Source organism: Bufo gargarizans, chromosome 7 (assembly GCF_014858855.1).
Source record: "Bufo gargarizans isolate SCDJY-AF-19 chromosome 7, ASM1485885v1, whole genome shotgun sequence".
In the NCBI taxonomy this organism is placed as follows: domain Eukaryota; kingdom Metazoa; phylum Chordata; class Amphibia; order Anura; family Bufonidae; genus Bufo; species Bufo gargarizans.
Window position 1 is genome coordinate 1,985,699 of NC_058086.1, and position 16,899 is coordinate 2,002,597.

Here is a 16,899-nt window from a genome sequence, read left to right on the forward strand (position 1 = left end):
AGACAGGGTTCACGATCCGTAGCTGAATACGCCATTGAGTTTCGTACCCTGGCAGCAGAGGTGGGCTGGAATAATGAGGCTCTGGTCGCTGCTTTCTCTCATGGTCTCTCGGATGCCTTGAAGGATGAGGTTGCAGCTAAGGACCTACCAGTGGAGCTCGAGTCTCTTATTTCTTTCCTGATTTTGATTGACACCAGACTCAGGGAGAGACCTTCCTTTAAGGAGAGCCTGCGGAGGTCTCCTAACAGATTGGCGCCTACGTTTGCTGTCCCACCCATGCCTCCCTCTCCTCCCACGCCTCCTGGGGATGACTTGTCTGGGGGTGAACCCATGCAGCGGGGGTTTGCTCGCCTGTCTGAGGGGGAGAGGGTACTCCGGAGACGCGAGGGCCGATGCATGTACTGTGGTCTCGGTGGGCATTTTCGGTTGGCATGTCCGAACCGTCCGGGAGAACGCTCGCACCTGAGGTCCTGTCGGGGGCAGATCTTGGGTGGAGTCTCCTCGTCCCCGGTTTCCCGTGTTGACAAACCACTGATCACGGTTGTCCTCTCCTGGGTCGGGGGCTCGGTGACGACCCAGGCGTTGGTGGACTCTGGTGCTGGTGGTTTGTTCATTGATAGAGTGTTCGTTGCCGCCAATTCCATTCCTCTGCAGCCTCGAGGTTCCCCACTGGCTCTTGAGGCGATAGACGGCAGACCCCTTCTGCCGCCACACGTGACTCATGAGACCCTTCCAGTGGGGATGGCCATTGGTGCCGTTCACAGAGAGTCGGTCTGTCTCCAGGTTATTTCGTCTCCACACTACTCGGTGGTCTTGGGGTACCCCTGGCTCCAGAAGCATAATCCGACTTTCGATTGGAGATCGGTCGAGATCCTCTCGTGGTCACCGCAGTGTGGGGCTAGTTGCATCCATGGGCCTGTCAAGTTGCTGTGTACTTCCTCGGACTCTCTGTTGCCTCCTGAATACGAAGAGTACCGGGATGTATTCGATAAAGTGCGCGCGGTTGCCCTACCTCCGCAACGCCCATACGATTGTGCCATAGAGTTACAATCCGGTGCCGTTCCTCCTCGTGGCAAAGTCTATCCACTGTCGGTAGCGGAGAATGAGGCCATGGAGGAGTACGTGAGGGAGGCGCTTTCACGCGGACACATTCGCAAATCCTCGTCCCCGGCAGGGGCTGGATTTTTCTTTGTGAAAAAGAAGGGCGGCGAGTTGAGGCCTTGCATCGATTACAGGGGTCTCAATCGCATCACGATCAAGAACGCTTACCCGATACCCTTGATTTCCGAGCTGTTCGATCGCCTCAAAGGGGCCACGGTCTTTACCAAACTCGACCTGAGGGCGGCATATAACCTGGTAAGGATCAAGGCGGGCGATGAGTGGAAGACCGCGTTTAACACCAGGACCGGTCATTATGAATCCTTGGTTATGCCCTTTGGGTTGTGCAATGCGCCCGCAGTCTTCCAGGAATTCATCAACGATGTTTTCCGTGACCTGTTGCAGCAGTGTGTGGTGGTCTATTTGGATGACATCTTGGTATATTCTGCATCCATGGAGGCCCACATTCTGGATGTCAGACGAGTGTTGCAACGCTTACGAGAGAACAAGCTGTTCGGTAAGCTTGAGAAATGCGAATTTCACCGATCCCAGGTAACCTTCTTAGGTTACATCATTTCCGCTGAGGGGTTCTCCATGGATCCTGAGAAGGTTTCGGCTGTCTTACAGTGGCCCCAGCCCAGTGGGCTTCGTGCCCTGCAGCGCTTTTTGGGCTTCGCCAATTATTATCGGAAGTTCATCAGGGACTTTTCCATGCTAGCCAAGCCTCTCACGGATCTGACCAGGAAGGGCAGTAATCCTCAGGTCTGGCCGCTCGAGGCCATCCGAGCTTTTGAGGCTCTAAAGTCCGCCTTTGTGTCGGCTCCGATTCTGTCGCATCCCAACCCTGGGTTGCCTTTTGTCCTCGAGGTGGACGCGTCTGAGACGGGAGTAGGCGCCCTCCTGTCTCAGCGTAGAACACCAGAGGGTCCTCTGCTTCCTTGTGGGTTTTACTCCCGGAAACTGTCTTCCGCGGAGTGCAACTATCAGATTGGTGACAGGGAGTTATTGGCCATCGTGCAGGCCCTTAAAGAATGGAGGCACTTGCTCGAGGGCTCGGTGGTTCCGGTTCTCATCCTGACGGACCACAAGAATCTGACCTACCTCTCTGAGGCCAAGAGATTGACACCACGTCAGGCCAGATGGGCTCTGTTCTTGTCACGTTTTAATTACGTGGTCTCCTACCTACCCGGCTCCAAGAACATCAGAGCGGATGCCTTATCACGGCAGTACTCCGAGCTGTCCGGGGAGGAGTCGATTCCGACTACGGTCATACCCCCGAATCAGATCCTGGCCGCTATTCGCACCAGCCTGACTTCTCCTCTGGGTGAGCAGATTTTGGCGGCTCAATCTGGTGCTCCCTCTGGGAGACCCAACGGCAGATGTTTTGTGCCTGAGGAGTTGCGCACTCGGTTGTTGCGAACCTACCATAACTCCAAGGCCGCGGGGCACCCTGGAAAGAATCAGCTGTCCTGGGCGGTTTCACGTCTGTTCTGGTGGCCTTCTCTACGTTCCGACATCGCCGCATATGTAGCGGCATGCTCCGTTTGTGCCCAGAGTAAGTCCCCTCGGCACCTTCCGTTGGGCCTTTTGCAACCCATAGCCACCGGGGAGCGTCCATGGTCACACCTGGGGATGGATTTCATTGTGGACCTCCCTGCATCCCGAGGCCATACGGTCATTCTCATGATTGTGGATCGGTTTTCCAAAATGTGCCACTGTGTTCCTCTCAAGAAGTTACCCTCTGCACAAGAGTTGGCCTCGATTTTTGCCAGGGAGGTCTTCCGGTTGCACGGTTTGCCCAAGGAGATTGTGTCGGATCGGGGGAGTCAGTTTGTGTCCAGGTTCTGGCGCGCCTTTTGCTCCCAGTTGGGGATTCATCTCTCTTTCTCCTCGGCCTACCACCCTCAGTCCAATGGGGCCGCAGAACGATCCAATCAGGCCTTGGAGCAATTCCTTTGTTGCTATGTCTCCGATCACCAAGACAATTGGGTTGACCTCCTGCCTTGGGCTGAGTTTGCCAGGAACACGGCGGTGAACTCTTCCTCTGGGACGTCTCCCTTCATGGCCAATTATGGGTTCCAACCTGCCGTGTTACCGGAGGTATTCTCTCCCCAGGATATTCCGGCTGTGGAGGATCACCTTTCCGTCCTACGTGCTTCTTGGGTACAGATCCAGAGGTCCCTTGAGGTCTCTGCGCAGCGCCAGAAACTCCAGGCTGATCGCAGACGAGCGCCCGCTCCTTCCTACCAGGTCGGAGACCGCGTATGGTTGTCCACCCGCAACCTCAACCTTCGAGTGCCCACTCCCAAGCTGGCGCCTCGCTTTGTTGGTCCCTTCCGAGTGCTTCGCAGGGTAAACCCGGTAGCCTATGCCCTTGCGCTTCCTCCTGGCATGCGGATCTCCAACGTGTTTCATGTCTCCCTGTTGAAGCCACTGGTGTGTAATCGTTTCACTTCCTCGATTCCTCGGCCTCGTCCGGTCCAAGTGGGCAATCGTGAGGAGTATGAGGTGAGCAATATCCTGGACTCACGCCTGGTCCGCGGCCGGGTGCAGTTTTTGGTCCATTGGCGTGGTTATGGTCCAGAGGAGCGTTCCTGGGTTCCCTCCGCAGATGTCCATGCTCCTGTCTTGCTCCGAGCCTTCCACGCACGCTTCCCTCAGAAACCGTTCCTTACTCCGCGGAGGAGGGGCCCTTGAGGGGGAGGTACTGTCATGGTCTTACCTCCTTGCTGTTCCCTTCGTTTGACATGTGCTGGCGGCCATCTTGGTTTCTGGGTTTTCTTGTAGCCTCCCACCCTGCGGCTCCTCCTTCCCACTGGGAGGAGCTGGATGCCTAGCTCATATATATAGGAGGTCTGTGGCTTCAGTTCCTTGCTTGGTCCTCCTGTGTTCACATGCTTCCAAGACTGCTGCTGCTTCTGGTTCCTGATCCTGGCCTCGTCTGACTACCCCGTTGGTTCCTGATTCCGGCTTCGTCTGACTACCCCGTTGGTTCCTGATTCCGGCTTCGTCTGACTACCCCGTTGGTTCCTGTTCCTGGCTTCGTCTGACTACCCTTCTGGTTCCTGACCCCTGTCTCCGCAAGACCCTGCTTCGGTTTAGCCATCCGTTCGGACTTTGCTACGGCTTGCTCTTCAATAAAACCTTCTTATTTTCCACTTATCTCTTGTTGTACGTCTGGTTCATGGTTCCATGACACAGGTATCTTCCTGGTCCATCTGGCATCCAAAAACAGTTGCCATCTGTACACAAACTAGGTAGGCCCATAGTTCTCTTAGGCAGGAGCCAGGTTTGTAATAACTACAACATGGCCGTGTGCAATTACAACAAGTGTAGAGCCCTCCACATCTGCTCGTTATGTTTCAGAGCTCACCCTCAGTCCACTTGCCCCCAAAGGTCAGCTAAACACTCCTGACTAGTCGGGGTCAACATTTATTTACTGGCCACCCTCCTCCAGGGTCATCCCCAACCTCAGTTTGTCGGTTTCTGGTCTACAGGTTCACAGAGGGTTTCCACACAGGTGCCCTGCCTCAATCCACCTGGGAGGACGACAATTTCCAGTCAGCCATCATGGATCCTGTTTCACTGATCTTGTCCGAGTGTCTCAAGGGTTTTTTAATTGGGCCTTTCTCCACAGTTCCCTTTGATTTCTGGTGTGTAAGCTCCATTGGAGTTGTGTCAAAAAAATTCTCCAATAAAAAAAGTCTCATCTACGATCTTTCAGCTCCTTATGGTTCCTGCATTCCTAGCTTAAACTCCTTAATTCCCTCTGAAGAGTTTTCTATGCACTAATATTCAGCTCATCCTTCAGGCACAGGGGCATGGTTGGCCAAAGCCGACATTGCAGATGCCTTCAAGCTCTTGTCGTTCCAGGCACAGTTGTGGAAATTCTATGGGATCAGATGAAGGGACTTGTATTATTTCGCTAACAGACTAACCTTCGGCTCCAAAAGCAGTCCTTGGCTGTTCGATCAATTCGCCCAGGCACTACATTGGATTTTGGTCAACCATTGTGGCTGTCAGATGGTCGTTCATTATCTGGATGACTTCCTCCTGGATGACTTTGCAAAAACGGAAGGGCCTTCAACCACGGTCACTTTTTGGGGCATAGTTCTGGATTCCATCAGTATGGAAGCCAGACTTCCAGAAGAAAAGTTGTCAAAAATCAAAGAGACCATTTCCAAGGCAGTGTCCTCCAACACAATCACCAAGGCAGAGCTCCAGTCCCTACTAGGCATGCAAAATTTTGCTATGAGGGTCGTGCCTCAGGGTCGGGCCTTGATTTCCAGGCTGCTCTAGCTACTTCCCGTGGCTCCCAAACAGGATTCTCCCATCCACTTGGATTCCCAGGCTCGCAATGTGGAAGGTGTTCCTGTCTGAGTGAAACAGCATTTCCATGTTCGTTCCTTGTTGGAGCCCCACATCACCCATGTTTTTTTCCGACGCAGCCACCTCAGGAGGGTTTGCGGAGATTTTCGGCAAACAATGGTTTGCGAGTTCATGGCCTTCAGAAATTTCTTTGTCCAGAGAATCTCTGAAATCTTCTCCCCTGTTGGAGGTTCTGCCAAAAGTAGCAGCCGCCCAAGTCTGGGGCAGGCACTGGGCTAACTCCCCAATGGCCTTAATGTCACGGACGGTGTACAGGAAACAAGGCAAAGCAACATGTATAAATGACTCGCTGGATCCAAAAGCTAAGGAACCAAGGGAGACCCCTGCAGAAGACCTGGCACTTTCCCTGGCTGCTCAGCCTATGCAAAGATCCTAATGGTGGAGGTTTGCATATCCACGAACCTTGACTATAAAGCCCCGAGCACCCTACAATAGTGAGGGGACACGACCACCGGCTCCCTACACAAGATACGGAGGGAGTCAGGGTCACCTGGGATCCAGCAAACAGAAAATAACAGATAAAGGTAACACTTAGCTTTGTAGCAGACAGGAGAACAAGGTCAGCATGCACACACACTCCAGGAAGAAGTATAAGCCGCCCAGAAAAGCATTCTGGGGAGGAATTTAAAGGGAAGCAATTAGTCCAACACATGACAGCTGAGAGAGGTTAACGAGAGGAGGAACTGAATACCACAACACAGAAACTCAAGGAGGAGGTACTGAAAAGCCTCTGTCAGAGCTTCTCAGCTGTCTGGTTGTGACACTTAATCACCGACAACCAGTCAGTAGTTGAGATACTGGAGAAAGGCAGATCCAAATCCCCACAAATCATGTCTCTCCTTCGCAAGTTGGTTTGGCTCTCCATGCAATTAAATTTTCATTTTCTCTGCAACCACATTCAGGGCTCTAAAAACCTTGCGGTTGATGCCCTGTCTCGTTGTAATTTCCCTGCTTTCTTTCAGGTCATGCCAGACGCAGACCATATAGGATTGACCCCGCCTGCCTTTCGCTCCCTGCTCATGGATTAAATTCGCACAATGAATCTGCCAAATCCCTCATCCGTAAGTCCTTATCCACAAGTGGTTTTGAACCACGTGTCAGAAAACTAATATACATTAAAATCCTCATTAACAAATATCCTATACTTGCTTTTTGCCCCCTTATAGGTCTACCCACGCTCATGGCTATGGGCACACCGCTAGCCATATTTAGTTAGTTTCTGGCATTTCAGGTAAGCTGTTTCACTCTTTAGGTCCGGTCGTTATCTCCGCAGCCATGACCACAAATGACCTATATACAGTATATATCTGAAACATTTTCTACATACACAAAAGACCCCTTACTCTAAAAAATTGTTCACATATCTGTCTAAATCTGTGTTAGTGAGCACTTCTCCTTTGCCGAGATAATCCATCCCACCTCACAGGTGTGGCATATCAAGGTGCATGAATATTGCACGGGTGTGCCTTACACTGCCCACAATAAAAGTCCACTCTGAAATGTGCAGTTTGATCACACAGCACTGGACTGTGCACTGGATTATCTCAGCTAAGGAAAAGTGCTCAATAACACAGATTTGTAACAATATTTGAGAGTAATGGGTCTTTTGTGTATGTAGAAATTGTTTTAGATCTTTGAGTTCAGCTCATGCAAAATGGGAGCAAAACCGAAAGTGTTGCGTTTATATTTTTGTCCGAACTCTCTAACACTTTATTCACCCATGTTTTCAGCTCATTCACAGAGTCATTTTTTCAAGCTATGAGCCAAAGCGTTGCGATTAGTGTTGAGTGAACTTGTGTTTCAAGTTCGGCGTGCAAGGTTCAGGTTATCTAAGAATTCTGTTATGGATTCCGCTACCACCGACAATAAGGGCCCATTCACCTGAAAACACGGACACCGGCCATGTGCGTTCCGCATTTTGCAGACCGCATATATCTGGCACTATGATAGAAATATCTATTCTTGTCCGTGGCTGCGGACAGGAATAGGACATGCTTTTTTTTTTGTGGGGCCACGGAACGGAAGTGCAGATGCACATGGTGGTGCTATCCACATCTTTTGCTGCCCCATTGAGAATTAATGGGTCCGCACCCCTTCAGCAAAATTGCAGAACTGATGTGGACCTATAATGCGGACATGTTGTGGTCTATGGTAGCAGAATCCATAACGGAATTCTTACATAACCTAGGTTCGAACCTTGTACGCCAAACTTAAAACACAAAGTCGCTCATTCCTAGTTGCGACCACAGGGGTGAATAAAGTGTTTTTCTTTTCACTCATTTTTGTAACAGTGCTGCCATATTTTTTGAATCCTTATATTGTCCTGGATTTGTTGACTGATCCATTGGCCTGCACCTCCATATTGATATTTGGCCTGATGTGCTGCCATTGTTATATATTAGGGTTATTCCTGCAGTATAGAAATCTTACTCGCTCATTATGTGTGTGTGTATATATATTATATATATATATACACACTCACCTAAAGAATTATTAGGAACACCTGTTCTATTCCTCATGAATGTGATTATCTAGTCAGCCAATCACATGACAGTTGCTTCAATACATGTAGGGTTGTGGTCCTGGTCAAGACAATCTCCTGAACTCCAAACGGAATGTCAGAACGGGAAAGAAAGGTGGGCTACAACAGCAGAAGACCCCACCGGGTACCACTCATCTCCACTACAAATAGGAAAAAGAGGCTACAATTTGCACGAGCTCACCAAAATTGGACTGTTGAAGACTGGAAAAATGTTGCCTGGTCTGATGAGTCTCAATTTCTGTTGAGACATTCAAATGGTAGAGTCCGAATTTGGCATAAACAGAATGAGAACATTTATCCATCATGCCTTGTTACCACTGTGCAGGCTGGTGGTGGTGGTGTAATGGTGTGGGGGATGTTTTCTGGGCACACTTTAGGCCCCTTAGTGCCAATTGGCCATCGTTTAAATGCCACGGGCTACCTGAGCATTGTCTCTGACCATGTCCATCCCTTCATGACCACCATGTACCCATCCTCTGATGCCTACTTCCAGCAGGATAATGCACCATGTCACAAAGCTTGAATCATTTCAAATTGGTTTCTTGAACATGACAATGAGTTCACTGTACTAAAATGGCCCCCACAGTCACCAGATCTCAACCCAATAGAGCATCTTTGGGATGTGGTGGAACGGGAGCTTCGTGCCCTGGATGTGCATCCCTCAAGTCTCCATCAACTGCAAGATGCTATCCTATCAATATGGGCCAACATTTCTAAAGAATGCTATCAGCACCTTTTTGAATCAATGCCACGTAGAATTAAGGCAGTTCTGAAGGCAAAAGGGGGTCCAACACCGTATTAGTATGGTGTTCCTAATAATTATTTAGGTGAGTATATATATATATATATATATATATATATATATGTATACAGACAATTATAACAGACAATTCTACTACTCTAAAGCATCCACTAAGCATATATGGGGGGATTAATCATACCCCTTAGCCTTTGATTTGCCACAAAGCCAGGATTTGACAGTTTTCAAATGCCCTCGAAGGCAGGGCCCTCTCTCCTTTTGTACCAGTTTGTAAGGCGTCTTGTTCATGCTTACTGCAATTGTCTGTATTATGTATACCCCTTTTCATATGTACAACGCCATGGAATTAATGGCGCTTTAATAATAAATAATAATAATAATAACTGCCATTTTTGCATTGCATTTACTAGTAGGAGGACTGGTGATGGCAGCACATGTGCAAGGTCCCCATTTATTATCATGTATGCAAGAAACTGGCATCAACAATGATTGAAATCTACACCAGCTACGAGCTGGAGTAGATTTCGTTCTGGCTCATGGACTGCCAGAAGGATGCATTTAATTTATGACAAGGTCTGCACCTATCAAGACCACTGTAGCATATGTCAGTCTTGATAAATCAGGGCCATAGTATAAACGTTTGACAGTTAGAAGTTCACAAACAATGATAAATCATAGTATGGTTAGGGTTCCATTCACACAACCGTAGAATGGGTCCAGATCCGTTCCGCAATGCTGCAGAACGGATCCACACCCATTAATTTTCAATGGGGCCGGAAGAGATGCAGACAGCACACAGTGTGCTGTCCGCATCCGCATTTCCGGTGTGCGGCCCTGATTTTCCGGTGCGCGGCTCCCGAAAAAATAGAACATGTCCTATTCTTGCGCGCTATAGCGGACAAGAATAGGCATTTCTATAGGGGTGCTGGCCCGGTATATTGTGGATCCGCAATTTGCTAAGGACGTGTGAATGGACCCTTAGTGTCTCGTTAAACTACCAAAAGAAGCACAAAATTCTATACAAACGATCCAGTTATTGCTTTTTGTTTGTCTTACCTTTGAATCGAACATAATGTTGACTTTGTTTCCAAGGCCAATCTAATGATTGAAGCGGAAGCTGTGAAAAGAATGTAAAACTAAGAATGTCCTCTAAAAACAAATATGAAATTACTAAATCTCCTAACCAAAAACATATTAGAATGCATGTTAATTTAATACATAACAATGACAAGTCAAATAGGTAGGTACACTGTTGTTTATTCGATTATTCCAAAACATTACAGCAGTTACAGGGAAAATAAAGTAGGCTGGATATTGCAGGAAAATAAAAAGGGTATTAAAGATACCTTTAGAGGTGAAAAATACAAAACAGTGTGTCTAAAAGCCATAGAAAGCTGGTAACTTTGTCATTAGTAATAAAAATGTGAAATTTTAGAGGAGAGAGCTTTAGGTCTTAAACTTGTAACACAAATGTGCAACTTCCATGCTGAAAAAAAAATAGATGATGGGAAAGGCTATGGGAAGTAGATGAGAAGGAAGCATAGACTAGAGGGGACCATGAAGCGTTGTAATGGAAGCAGTGGTGAATCGGTGAGGTGAGTATGACATATTTTGTTATAAAGGTGAATCCAAGACAAACAAAGATACAGGCAAGAGACAAACCAGGACAATTACCTACTTTCCTGGGTAACAATCTACATGACTTAACATTGAAATCTGTCTTAGTTGGCTTTACCCGTATGTAACGGACCGTTTCAGCAGACAAGGGGTTAAAATCAGTTTAGGCGATATGCCCCTTTCTGAGAGACAGGCACAGCTACTGCAGAACACCAACCTCCCGAACTGGATACAAAATAGCACTCCAAACTGGAACCTCGCGAATAGCTGCCAGCAGACGAACAGGAAAAGCATCCAATCAGCTTACACTCCTGGCAATCAGTGTCTAACAGCATACAGGGAATCCCCCCAATAACAAGACAAGGCTCCGTGTTGAGGGTCAAGCAGTGCTCTGACTGTACTTCAGATACAGCCTCTTTTATTCATAAAAAACAAACATAGTACTGCCCACAGGGTTTTGAAATCCAACCAATCAGTATCTTACAACACACACAATGCAAGTACAGCAACCAATCGTTCCCGCCCCCTAGAGGACCAGAAGGGAGACTGCGACACAGAACAGACACAACACATCCCCACAATGTATCATGGTTTCCTCCTCTCTGTCCCAGAGACAACCGAGGGCAATACAATTATCTTTCAGGACAAAGGGGAGATCGCCAATACACATGTGGAGACAACAGAACAGACATCACAATTTAAACACACAATGGGACAATGGCACAATGGGACAATAGAACCACACCCAGCATATTCCTCCCAAGCTGACAAGTTACACTTATTATAAATTGTTACAACTTTGTGAGGTTACATTGTCCATACATATAACTTACATCAATTTAAACAGTATAACTTGGGGGAACAACCTATACAAAATTCACTTGAATAGGTTCAGGGGTTCAAAAGTTAGCATGGGCCATAATCCTGAGGCAAGAGGCCTTCAAACAGCCCCCTCCAAAACACAGTGGCGAGGTTGGTTTCGCCACACCGTATATATGTTTTTTTGTGATTCTCTCTCTCTGTTTCTGTCTAGGCGTATTTATGCAATTATATCCATTGTGCTCCAGCACTCTTTTCTGTACTGTTTTGATATGTTAAAATAGAAAACAGATTTGAAAAAAATAAATAAAAAATGACCGGGAACATTAAGTTGCAGTTAATGCTGCACATCAGATACTAACAGCAAATGTTCACATACAGTTGTGTTCAAAATAATAGCAGTGTTTAAAAAAAAAAGTGAATAAAGCTCAAAATCCTTCCAATAGCTTTTATTTCCATACACCCAAATGCATTGGGAACACTACACATTCTATTCCAAATCAAAACATGAAGAAAAATATATAAAATTCGTGTTGTTCCTCAATTTCTTTTTAGGAAGAGTGAATATTAGACTTTTCCAAAAAAAATTGCAGTGTTTGTAGTCTTCTTTACAAACTCAAACATTCACTATATAAACTGAAAAATGTTTGAAGATTTTGCTTTCCTTTGAATCACTTAACTAATATTTAGTTGTATAACCACTGTTTCTGAGAACTGCTGTACATCTGTGTTGCATGGAGTCAACCAACTTCTGGCCCCTGTGAACAGGCATTCCAGCCCTGGATGATTGGACTACATTCCACAGTTCTTCTCTATTTCTTGGTTTTGCCTCAGAAACTGTATTTTTTATATCACCCCACAAGTTTTCTATTGGATTAAGATTCAGGGATTGGGCTGGCCACTCCATAACATCAATCTTGTTGGTCTGGAACCAAGATTTTGCATGTTTACTGGTGTGTTTTGGGTCGTTGTCTTGTTGGAACACCCATTTCAAGGGCATTTCCTCTTCAGCATAAGGCAGCATGACCTCTTCAAGTATTCTGATGCATTCAAACTGATCCATGATCCCTAGTATGCGATAAATAGGCCCAACACCTTAGGATGATAAACATCCCCATATCATGATGCTTGCACCACCATGCTTCACTGTCTTCACAGTGTACTGTGGCCTGAATTCAGTGTTTGGGGGTTGTCTGACAAACTGTCTCTGGCCACTAGACCCAAAACAACAGTCTTACTTTCATCAGTCCACAAAATGTCTCTTTAGGCCAGTCAATGTGCTCTTTGGCAAATTCTAACCTCTTCGGCACATGTCTTTTTTTCAACAGTGGGACTTTGTGGGGGCTTCTTGCAGATAGCTTGGCTTCACATAGGCATCTTTTAATTGTAACAGTACTCACAGGTAACTTTAGAACTTCTTTGATCTTCCTGGAGCTGATTGTTGGCTGAGTCCTTGTCATTTTGGCTATTCTTCTATCCATTTGAATGGTAGTTTTTCACTTTCTTCCACGTCTTTCAGGTTTTGGTTGCAATTTTAAAGCATTTGCGATCATTTTAGCTGAGCAGCCTATCATTTTCTGCACTTCTTTATATGTTTTCCCCTCTCCAATCAACCTTTTAATCAAGGTACACTGTTCTTCTGAACAATGTCTGGAATGACCCATTTTACTCAGAACGTCAGAGAGAAATGCACTGTAACCAGGATGTATAATATTTGCTGCCTTCCTTGCTCAAATAAGGGCAATAATTGCCACCTGTTTTTCAAATGAATGACCTCACTAATTGAACTCCCCACTGCTATTATTTTGAACATGCCCCTTTCTAAACGTGATCGAATTACAGAGAATCAGCAGCATGCATGGCATGTGTAAAAATCTAATTCAGTTTTAGGTCAAATTTATACAAAAATGCAGAAAATTCCGAAGTGTTCACAAAACATCAAGCTGTACATAAAAGGGACCCACATAGTTTGCTTGCTTAGGGTCCCTTTGCAGTGTGTGCGGGTGGGACCTCAGGATACTTTCCTCAGATAGATCTAAGGAACTTTAGTCTGACACTGAGAAACTACTGTTATTAGAGAGCTAAATTAAAGCAGTCATTTCCACCAGTGGCTACGCTCCACCCCTATATTTTTTTCTTTTGATACAATGAAAGCACATAGGGGGTCAGTTTTCTGGCGTATATCTGTCTCAGATTGTGGCATAAAGGTTGTTTGCGCCGCTATCTGCGACTTTTCCCTGCTTACACCAGGTCTAAAAAAAGAGGGTGTGGCGTGGGCTGGGATACATGTTTAGGCACAGAAAATAGTCTAAATTTAAGCCAGCAAGGAAGCTGGCTTACATTTAGACCGGCGGTGTATGGGCCAAAGTTATGTAGAGGCTGGCGCCTCTTCATAACTTCAGCTAATCCACTGCCAGATCACTGTGGTTATTAAGACCGTGGTCTAAAACACTGGTCTTAATTAATGACCCCCATAACGTTCACATAAGTGCTCTGGCCCCTGGGATGATTATAGCAATGTTAGAATGTCCCAGAAAAAACATTTATCAATGCAACCCATACCTGACAGTACTATACTAAATGGACAAGGATGGCAACAGATCAAATCAAATAAACAGAACCTAATAATTTACATATTTCATCCAATGGTAACATACATACTATACCTAGTTTTACAGCAAATGTTTCTTTCATATTAGGTCCAACTGCAAACATGTCTGTAAGCAGCAAAAAAAATATTTCCATTGTTGCTGGATCTGATAGCCATTCAGAATATCTCTACAAATTAAAATGAAGGAACATACAATATCACACACCTGTATAAATAATAACATGCCATTAAAGAACATAACATTATTCCTATAGTTATTTTGTTTTTAGAAATCAGAAGCACGTGTAAATATTTGTTATACATCTCATTAGAGGTAACATTAGAGACAGTGAAGCACCAGGGGAGGAAAGTATTCTCTCTTTTCTCCTTTCATCTGTTTTCTGCAAGTGAAATGCACAAATCTGAATAAAAAAAATTGGACAATTTAATGTAGATTTAATGCCGAATTCCCTGCAGATTGTTGTGGAATTGCTACAGTATATTTACACAGGAATTATGCTATGTGTAATTTGAGTGGTCTTAAAAGGAGTCTTTCACCTAATCTGAGCGTTTTAGACCGCTCAGATCAGGTTATAGACTCTTTAACCCTCATTACGATCATACCTGTCTCTTATGTGTCCCTCGCCCAGATAATGAAAATAACACTTTTTAAACTTATGCAAATTACCTTCTGAAGGTGCCCAGGGGCGGCGTTACTGGGCGATGTGCCCAGAAAAACACACCTCCAGCCGGCGGACGTCACGAGCGGCACCAGAGGACGGCGGGCTGGGAACTGGCCCGCACCTGCGCACTGCTCTGCCCATTATGGGCAGATGAACAGCTTTTCATATTGCGCATGCGCCGGCCAACTAAAGACAGCCGGCCGGCGCATGCGCAATATGAAAGGATGTTCCTCTGCCCATAATGGGCAGAGCAGTGCGCAGGTGCGGGCCAGTTCCCAGCCCGCCGTCCTCTGGTGCCGCTCGTGACGTCCGCCGGCTGGAGGTGTGTTTTTCTGGGCACATCTGGGCGAGGGACACATAAGAGACAGGTATGATCGTAATGAGGGTTAAAGAGTCTATAACCTGATCTGAGCGGTCTAAAACGCTCAGATTAGGTGAAAGACTCCCTTTAAGCTCCTGTGTCCCCATAAAAGTATGCCTACAGTAACAAAGCACAGTAAATATGTAATATCAACAGACATGCATAGGAATTAAAAAACACCTAACATTACAGGGAAATTACAAGTATCCCTCTTTAACCATCCAAAAATGTGGGAGTTATGCTAAAGCTCTATAGTACCTGGTACAGAGCTGTGGATAAACAGAATATGCTTGTGCACAAACCTAAGGATATGGTTTATGTGTGCTGTTACAGTATTGGTCAAAACTCAAATCGAACATGCATCATCTCAATATAGCTGTAGGCTGTAAAAATTCAATTTCAACACCAGCCAATAGCAGCCTGTGACGGGGACGAGCCTCCCTAGCATCACCCGGATACTGGAGGTTTTTTTTGTTTTTGCGTTTTCATTTTTCTTCTCTATTTTCCTTGAGCCATAACTTTTTTATATTTCAGCTGTATGAGGGCTAATTTTTTGCGGGACAAGTTGTACTTTCTAATGCCACCATTTATTATGGCATACAATGTAGTGAGAAGCGGTAAATAAATCCAAATGGGGTGGAATTGGGAAAAAATGCAATTCCTCCACCATTTTATGGGTTTTATCCCTACTACGTTATCTTTGCGGCAAAACTGACTTCTGTCATTCATTCCCTGGGTCAGTACGATTACAAAGATACCCCACATGTATAGGTTTCATGTCTAAATTGTGTAAAAATAATTTGAAACTCAGAAAATATATATATTTTTTTACATCATCATATTCTGACCCCTATAACTTTTTTATAGTTACATCTACTGAGCTGTGTGGCGGCATTTTTTTGCGGGGCAAACTTGTTTTTATTGATAAGATTTTGGAGTGTGTGTGACTTTTTGATCACATTTTATTACATTTTTGGGGGTAAAAGAAGCAATGAAAAAATTACCAATTGGCCATTTCTACCCCTTTTTTTAGTTACACCATTGGCCGTATTGCAAAAATATTTTTATATTTTAATAGTACAGGCGTTTTCGGTCACGGTGAATCCAATTATGTTTATATTTATTGTTATTTATGTATTTATATTTTATTATACAGAAAGGGGGTGATTTAAACTTTTATATTTAAAAAAAAAATGTATTTTTTTAAGGTTTTTAAAAAAAATTGTAATGATTTTGAAGCTCGTATGTGAGTGCACAAAATCCTTTTTTTTTTTATTCTGAACAATCATGGATTTTTAAAATCCAGTTATTGCTCAGGATTGCTCTTTTCTTATATTGGCCTGCCACTTGGTTGCAGCTTCAATGCCATAAGCCTCTTGAGCAAGGCTGAGTGTATTGAAATCAATTACCGGCAACCTCAGTGGCCCTCAGCGGACGCCATGTTTGCCTATCGCTCCAGTACCATACATGTACAGCGCTGATAGCGAAAGAGTTCAGGAATACAATTTGTCATGAAAGCAGTCGAGTATAACATCACAGGATCTGATCTAAATTCTTGAGAGGCTGAAATTCACATCACAACCACTGGGTGTCGAGTGTACCACATTTAGCTCAATTACTCATTCAGCTGCATGTTTGTTTGCAGTACAGTTGGGGGTCGGGGTCTTCACAGTGGTTGTTCTTTGATATGCACTAAGTAGAGTACATTACTACATATTCTCTCATTAACTGTCCCTATAAACCCTTGTCTAGAAATGTATCCACTATAGGCCAGGGAAAAACTATTTTACAATGTTACCAGCCATTGTAGGACTAGTAAACACAATCTATAGCTCCTGTTATCAGCCATTTCTAGCCAGGGAGAGGCTGACTTTAGGACAGGAGAATATAATCTATTACTTCCTGCTATAAACCATTTTGGGCCAGGGAGAAGCTGACTGCAGGACAGGGGAATACAATCTATTGCTCCCTGTTTTCAGCCATTTCAGGCTGGGGAGAAGCTGACTGCAGGAAATGGGCATATAATCTATTGCTTCCTGT

The 16,899-nt window shown here is 45.3% G+C and overlaps 1 protein-coding gene across 1 annotated transcript in view; it reads right to left on the reverse strand.

The window, feature by feature from the left end:
• MEI1 (meiotic double-stranded break formation protein 1) overlaps window positions 1-16,899 on the reverse strand; it is a 502,988-nt gene that overhangs the window by 200,342 nt on the left and 285,747 nt on the right. The window contains exons 15-16 of the mRNA XM_044301444.1: window positions 13,892-14,003; window positions 9,846-9,906 (exon numbers count right to left, since the gene is read on the reverse strand). Of these exons, the coding sequence (XP_044157379.1) occupies window positions 9,846-9,906; window positions 13,892-14,003 (173 nt within the window). The remainder of the gene's footprint in view (window positions 1-9,845; window positions 9,907-13,891; window positions 14,004-16,899) is intronic.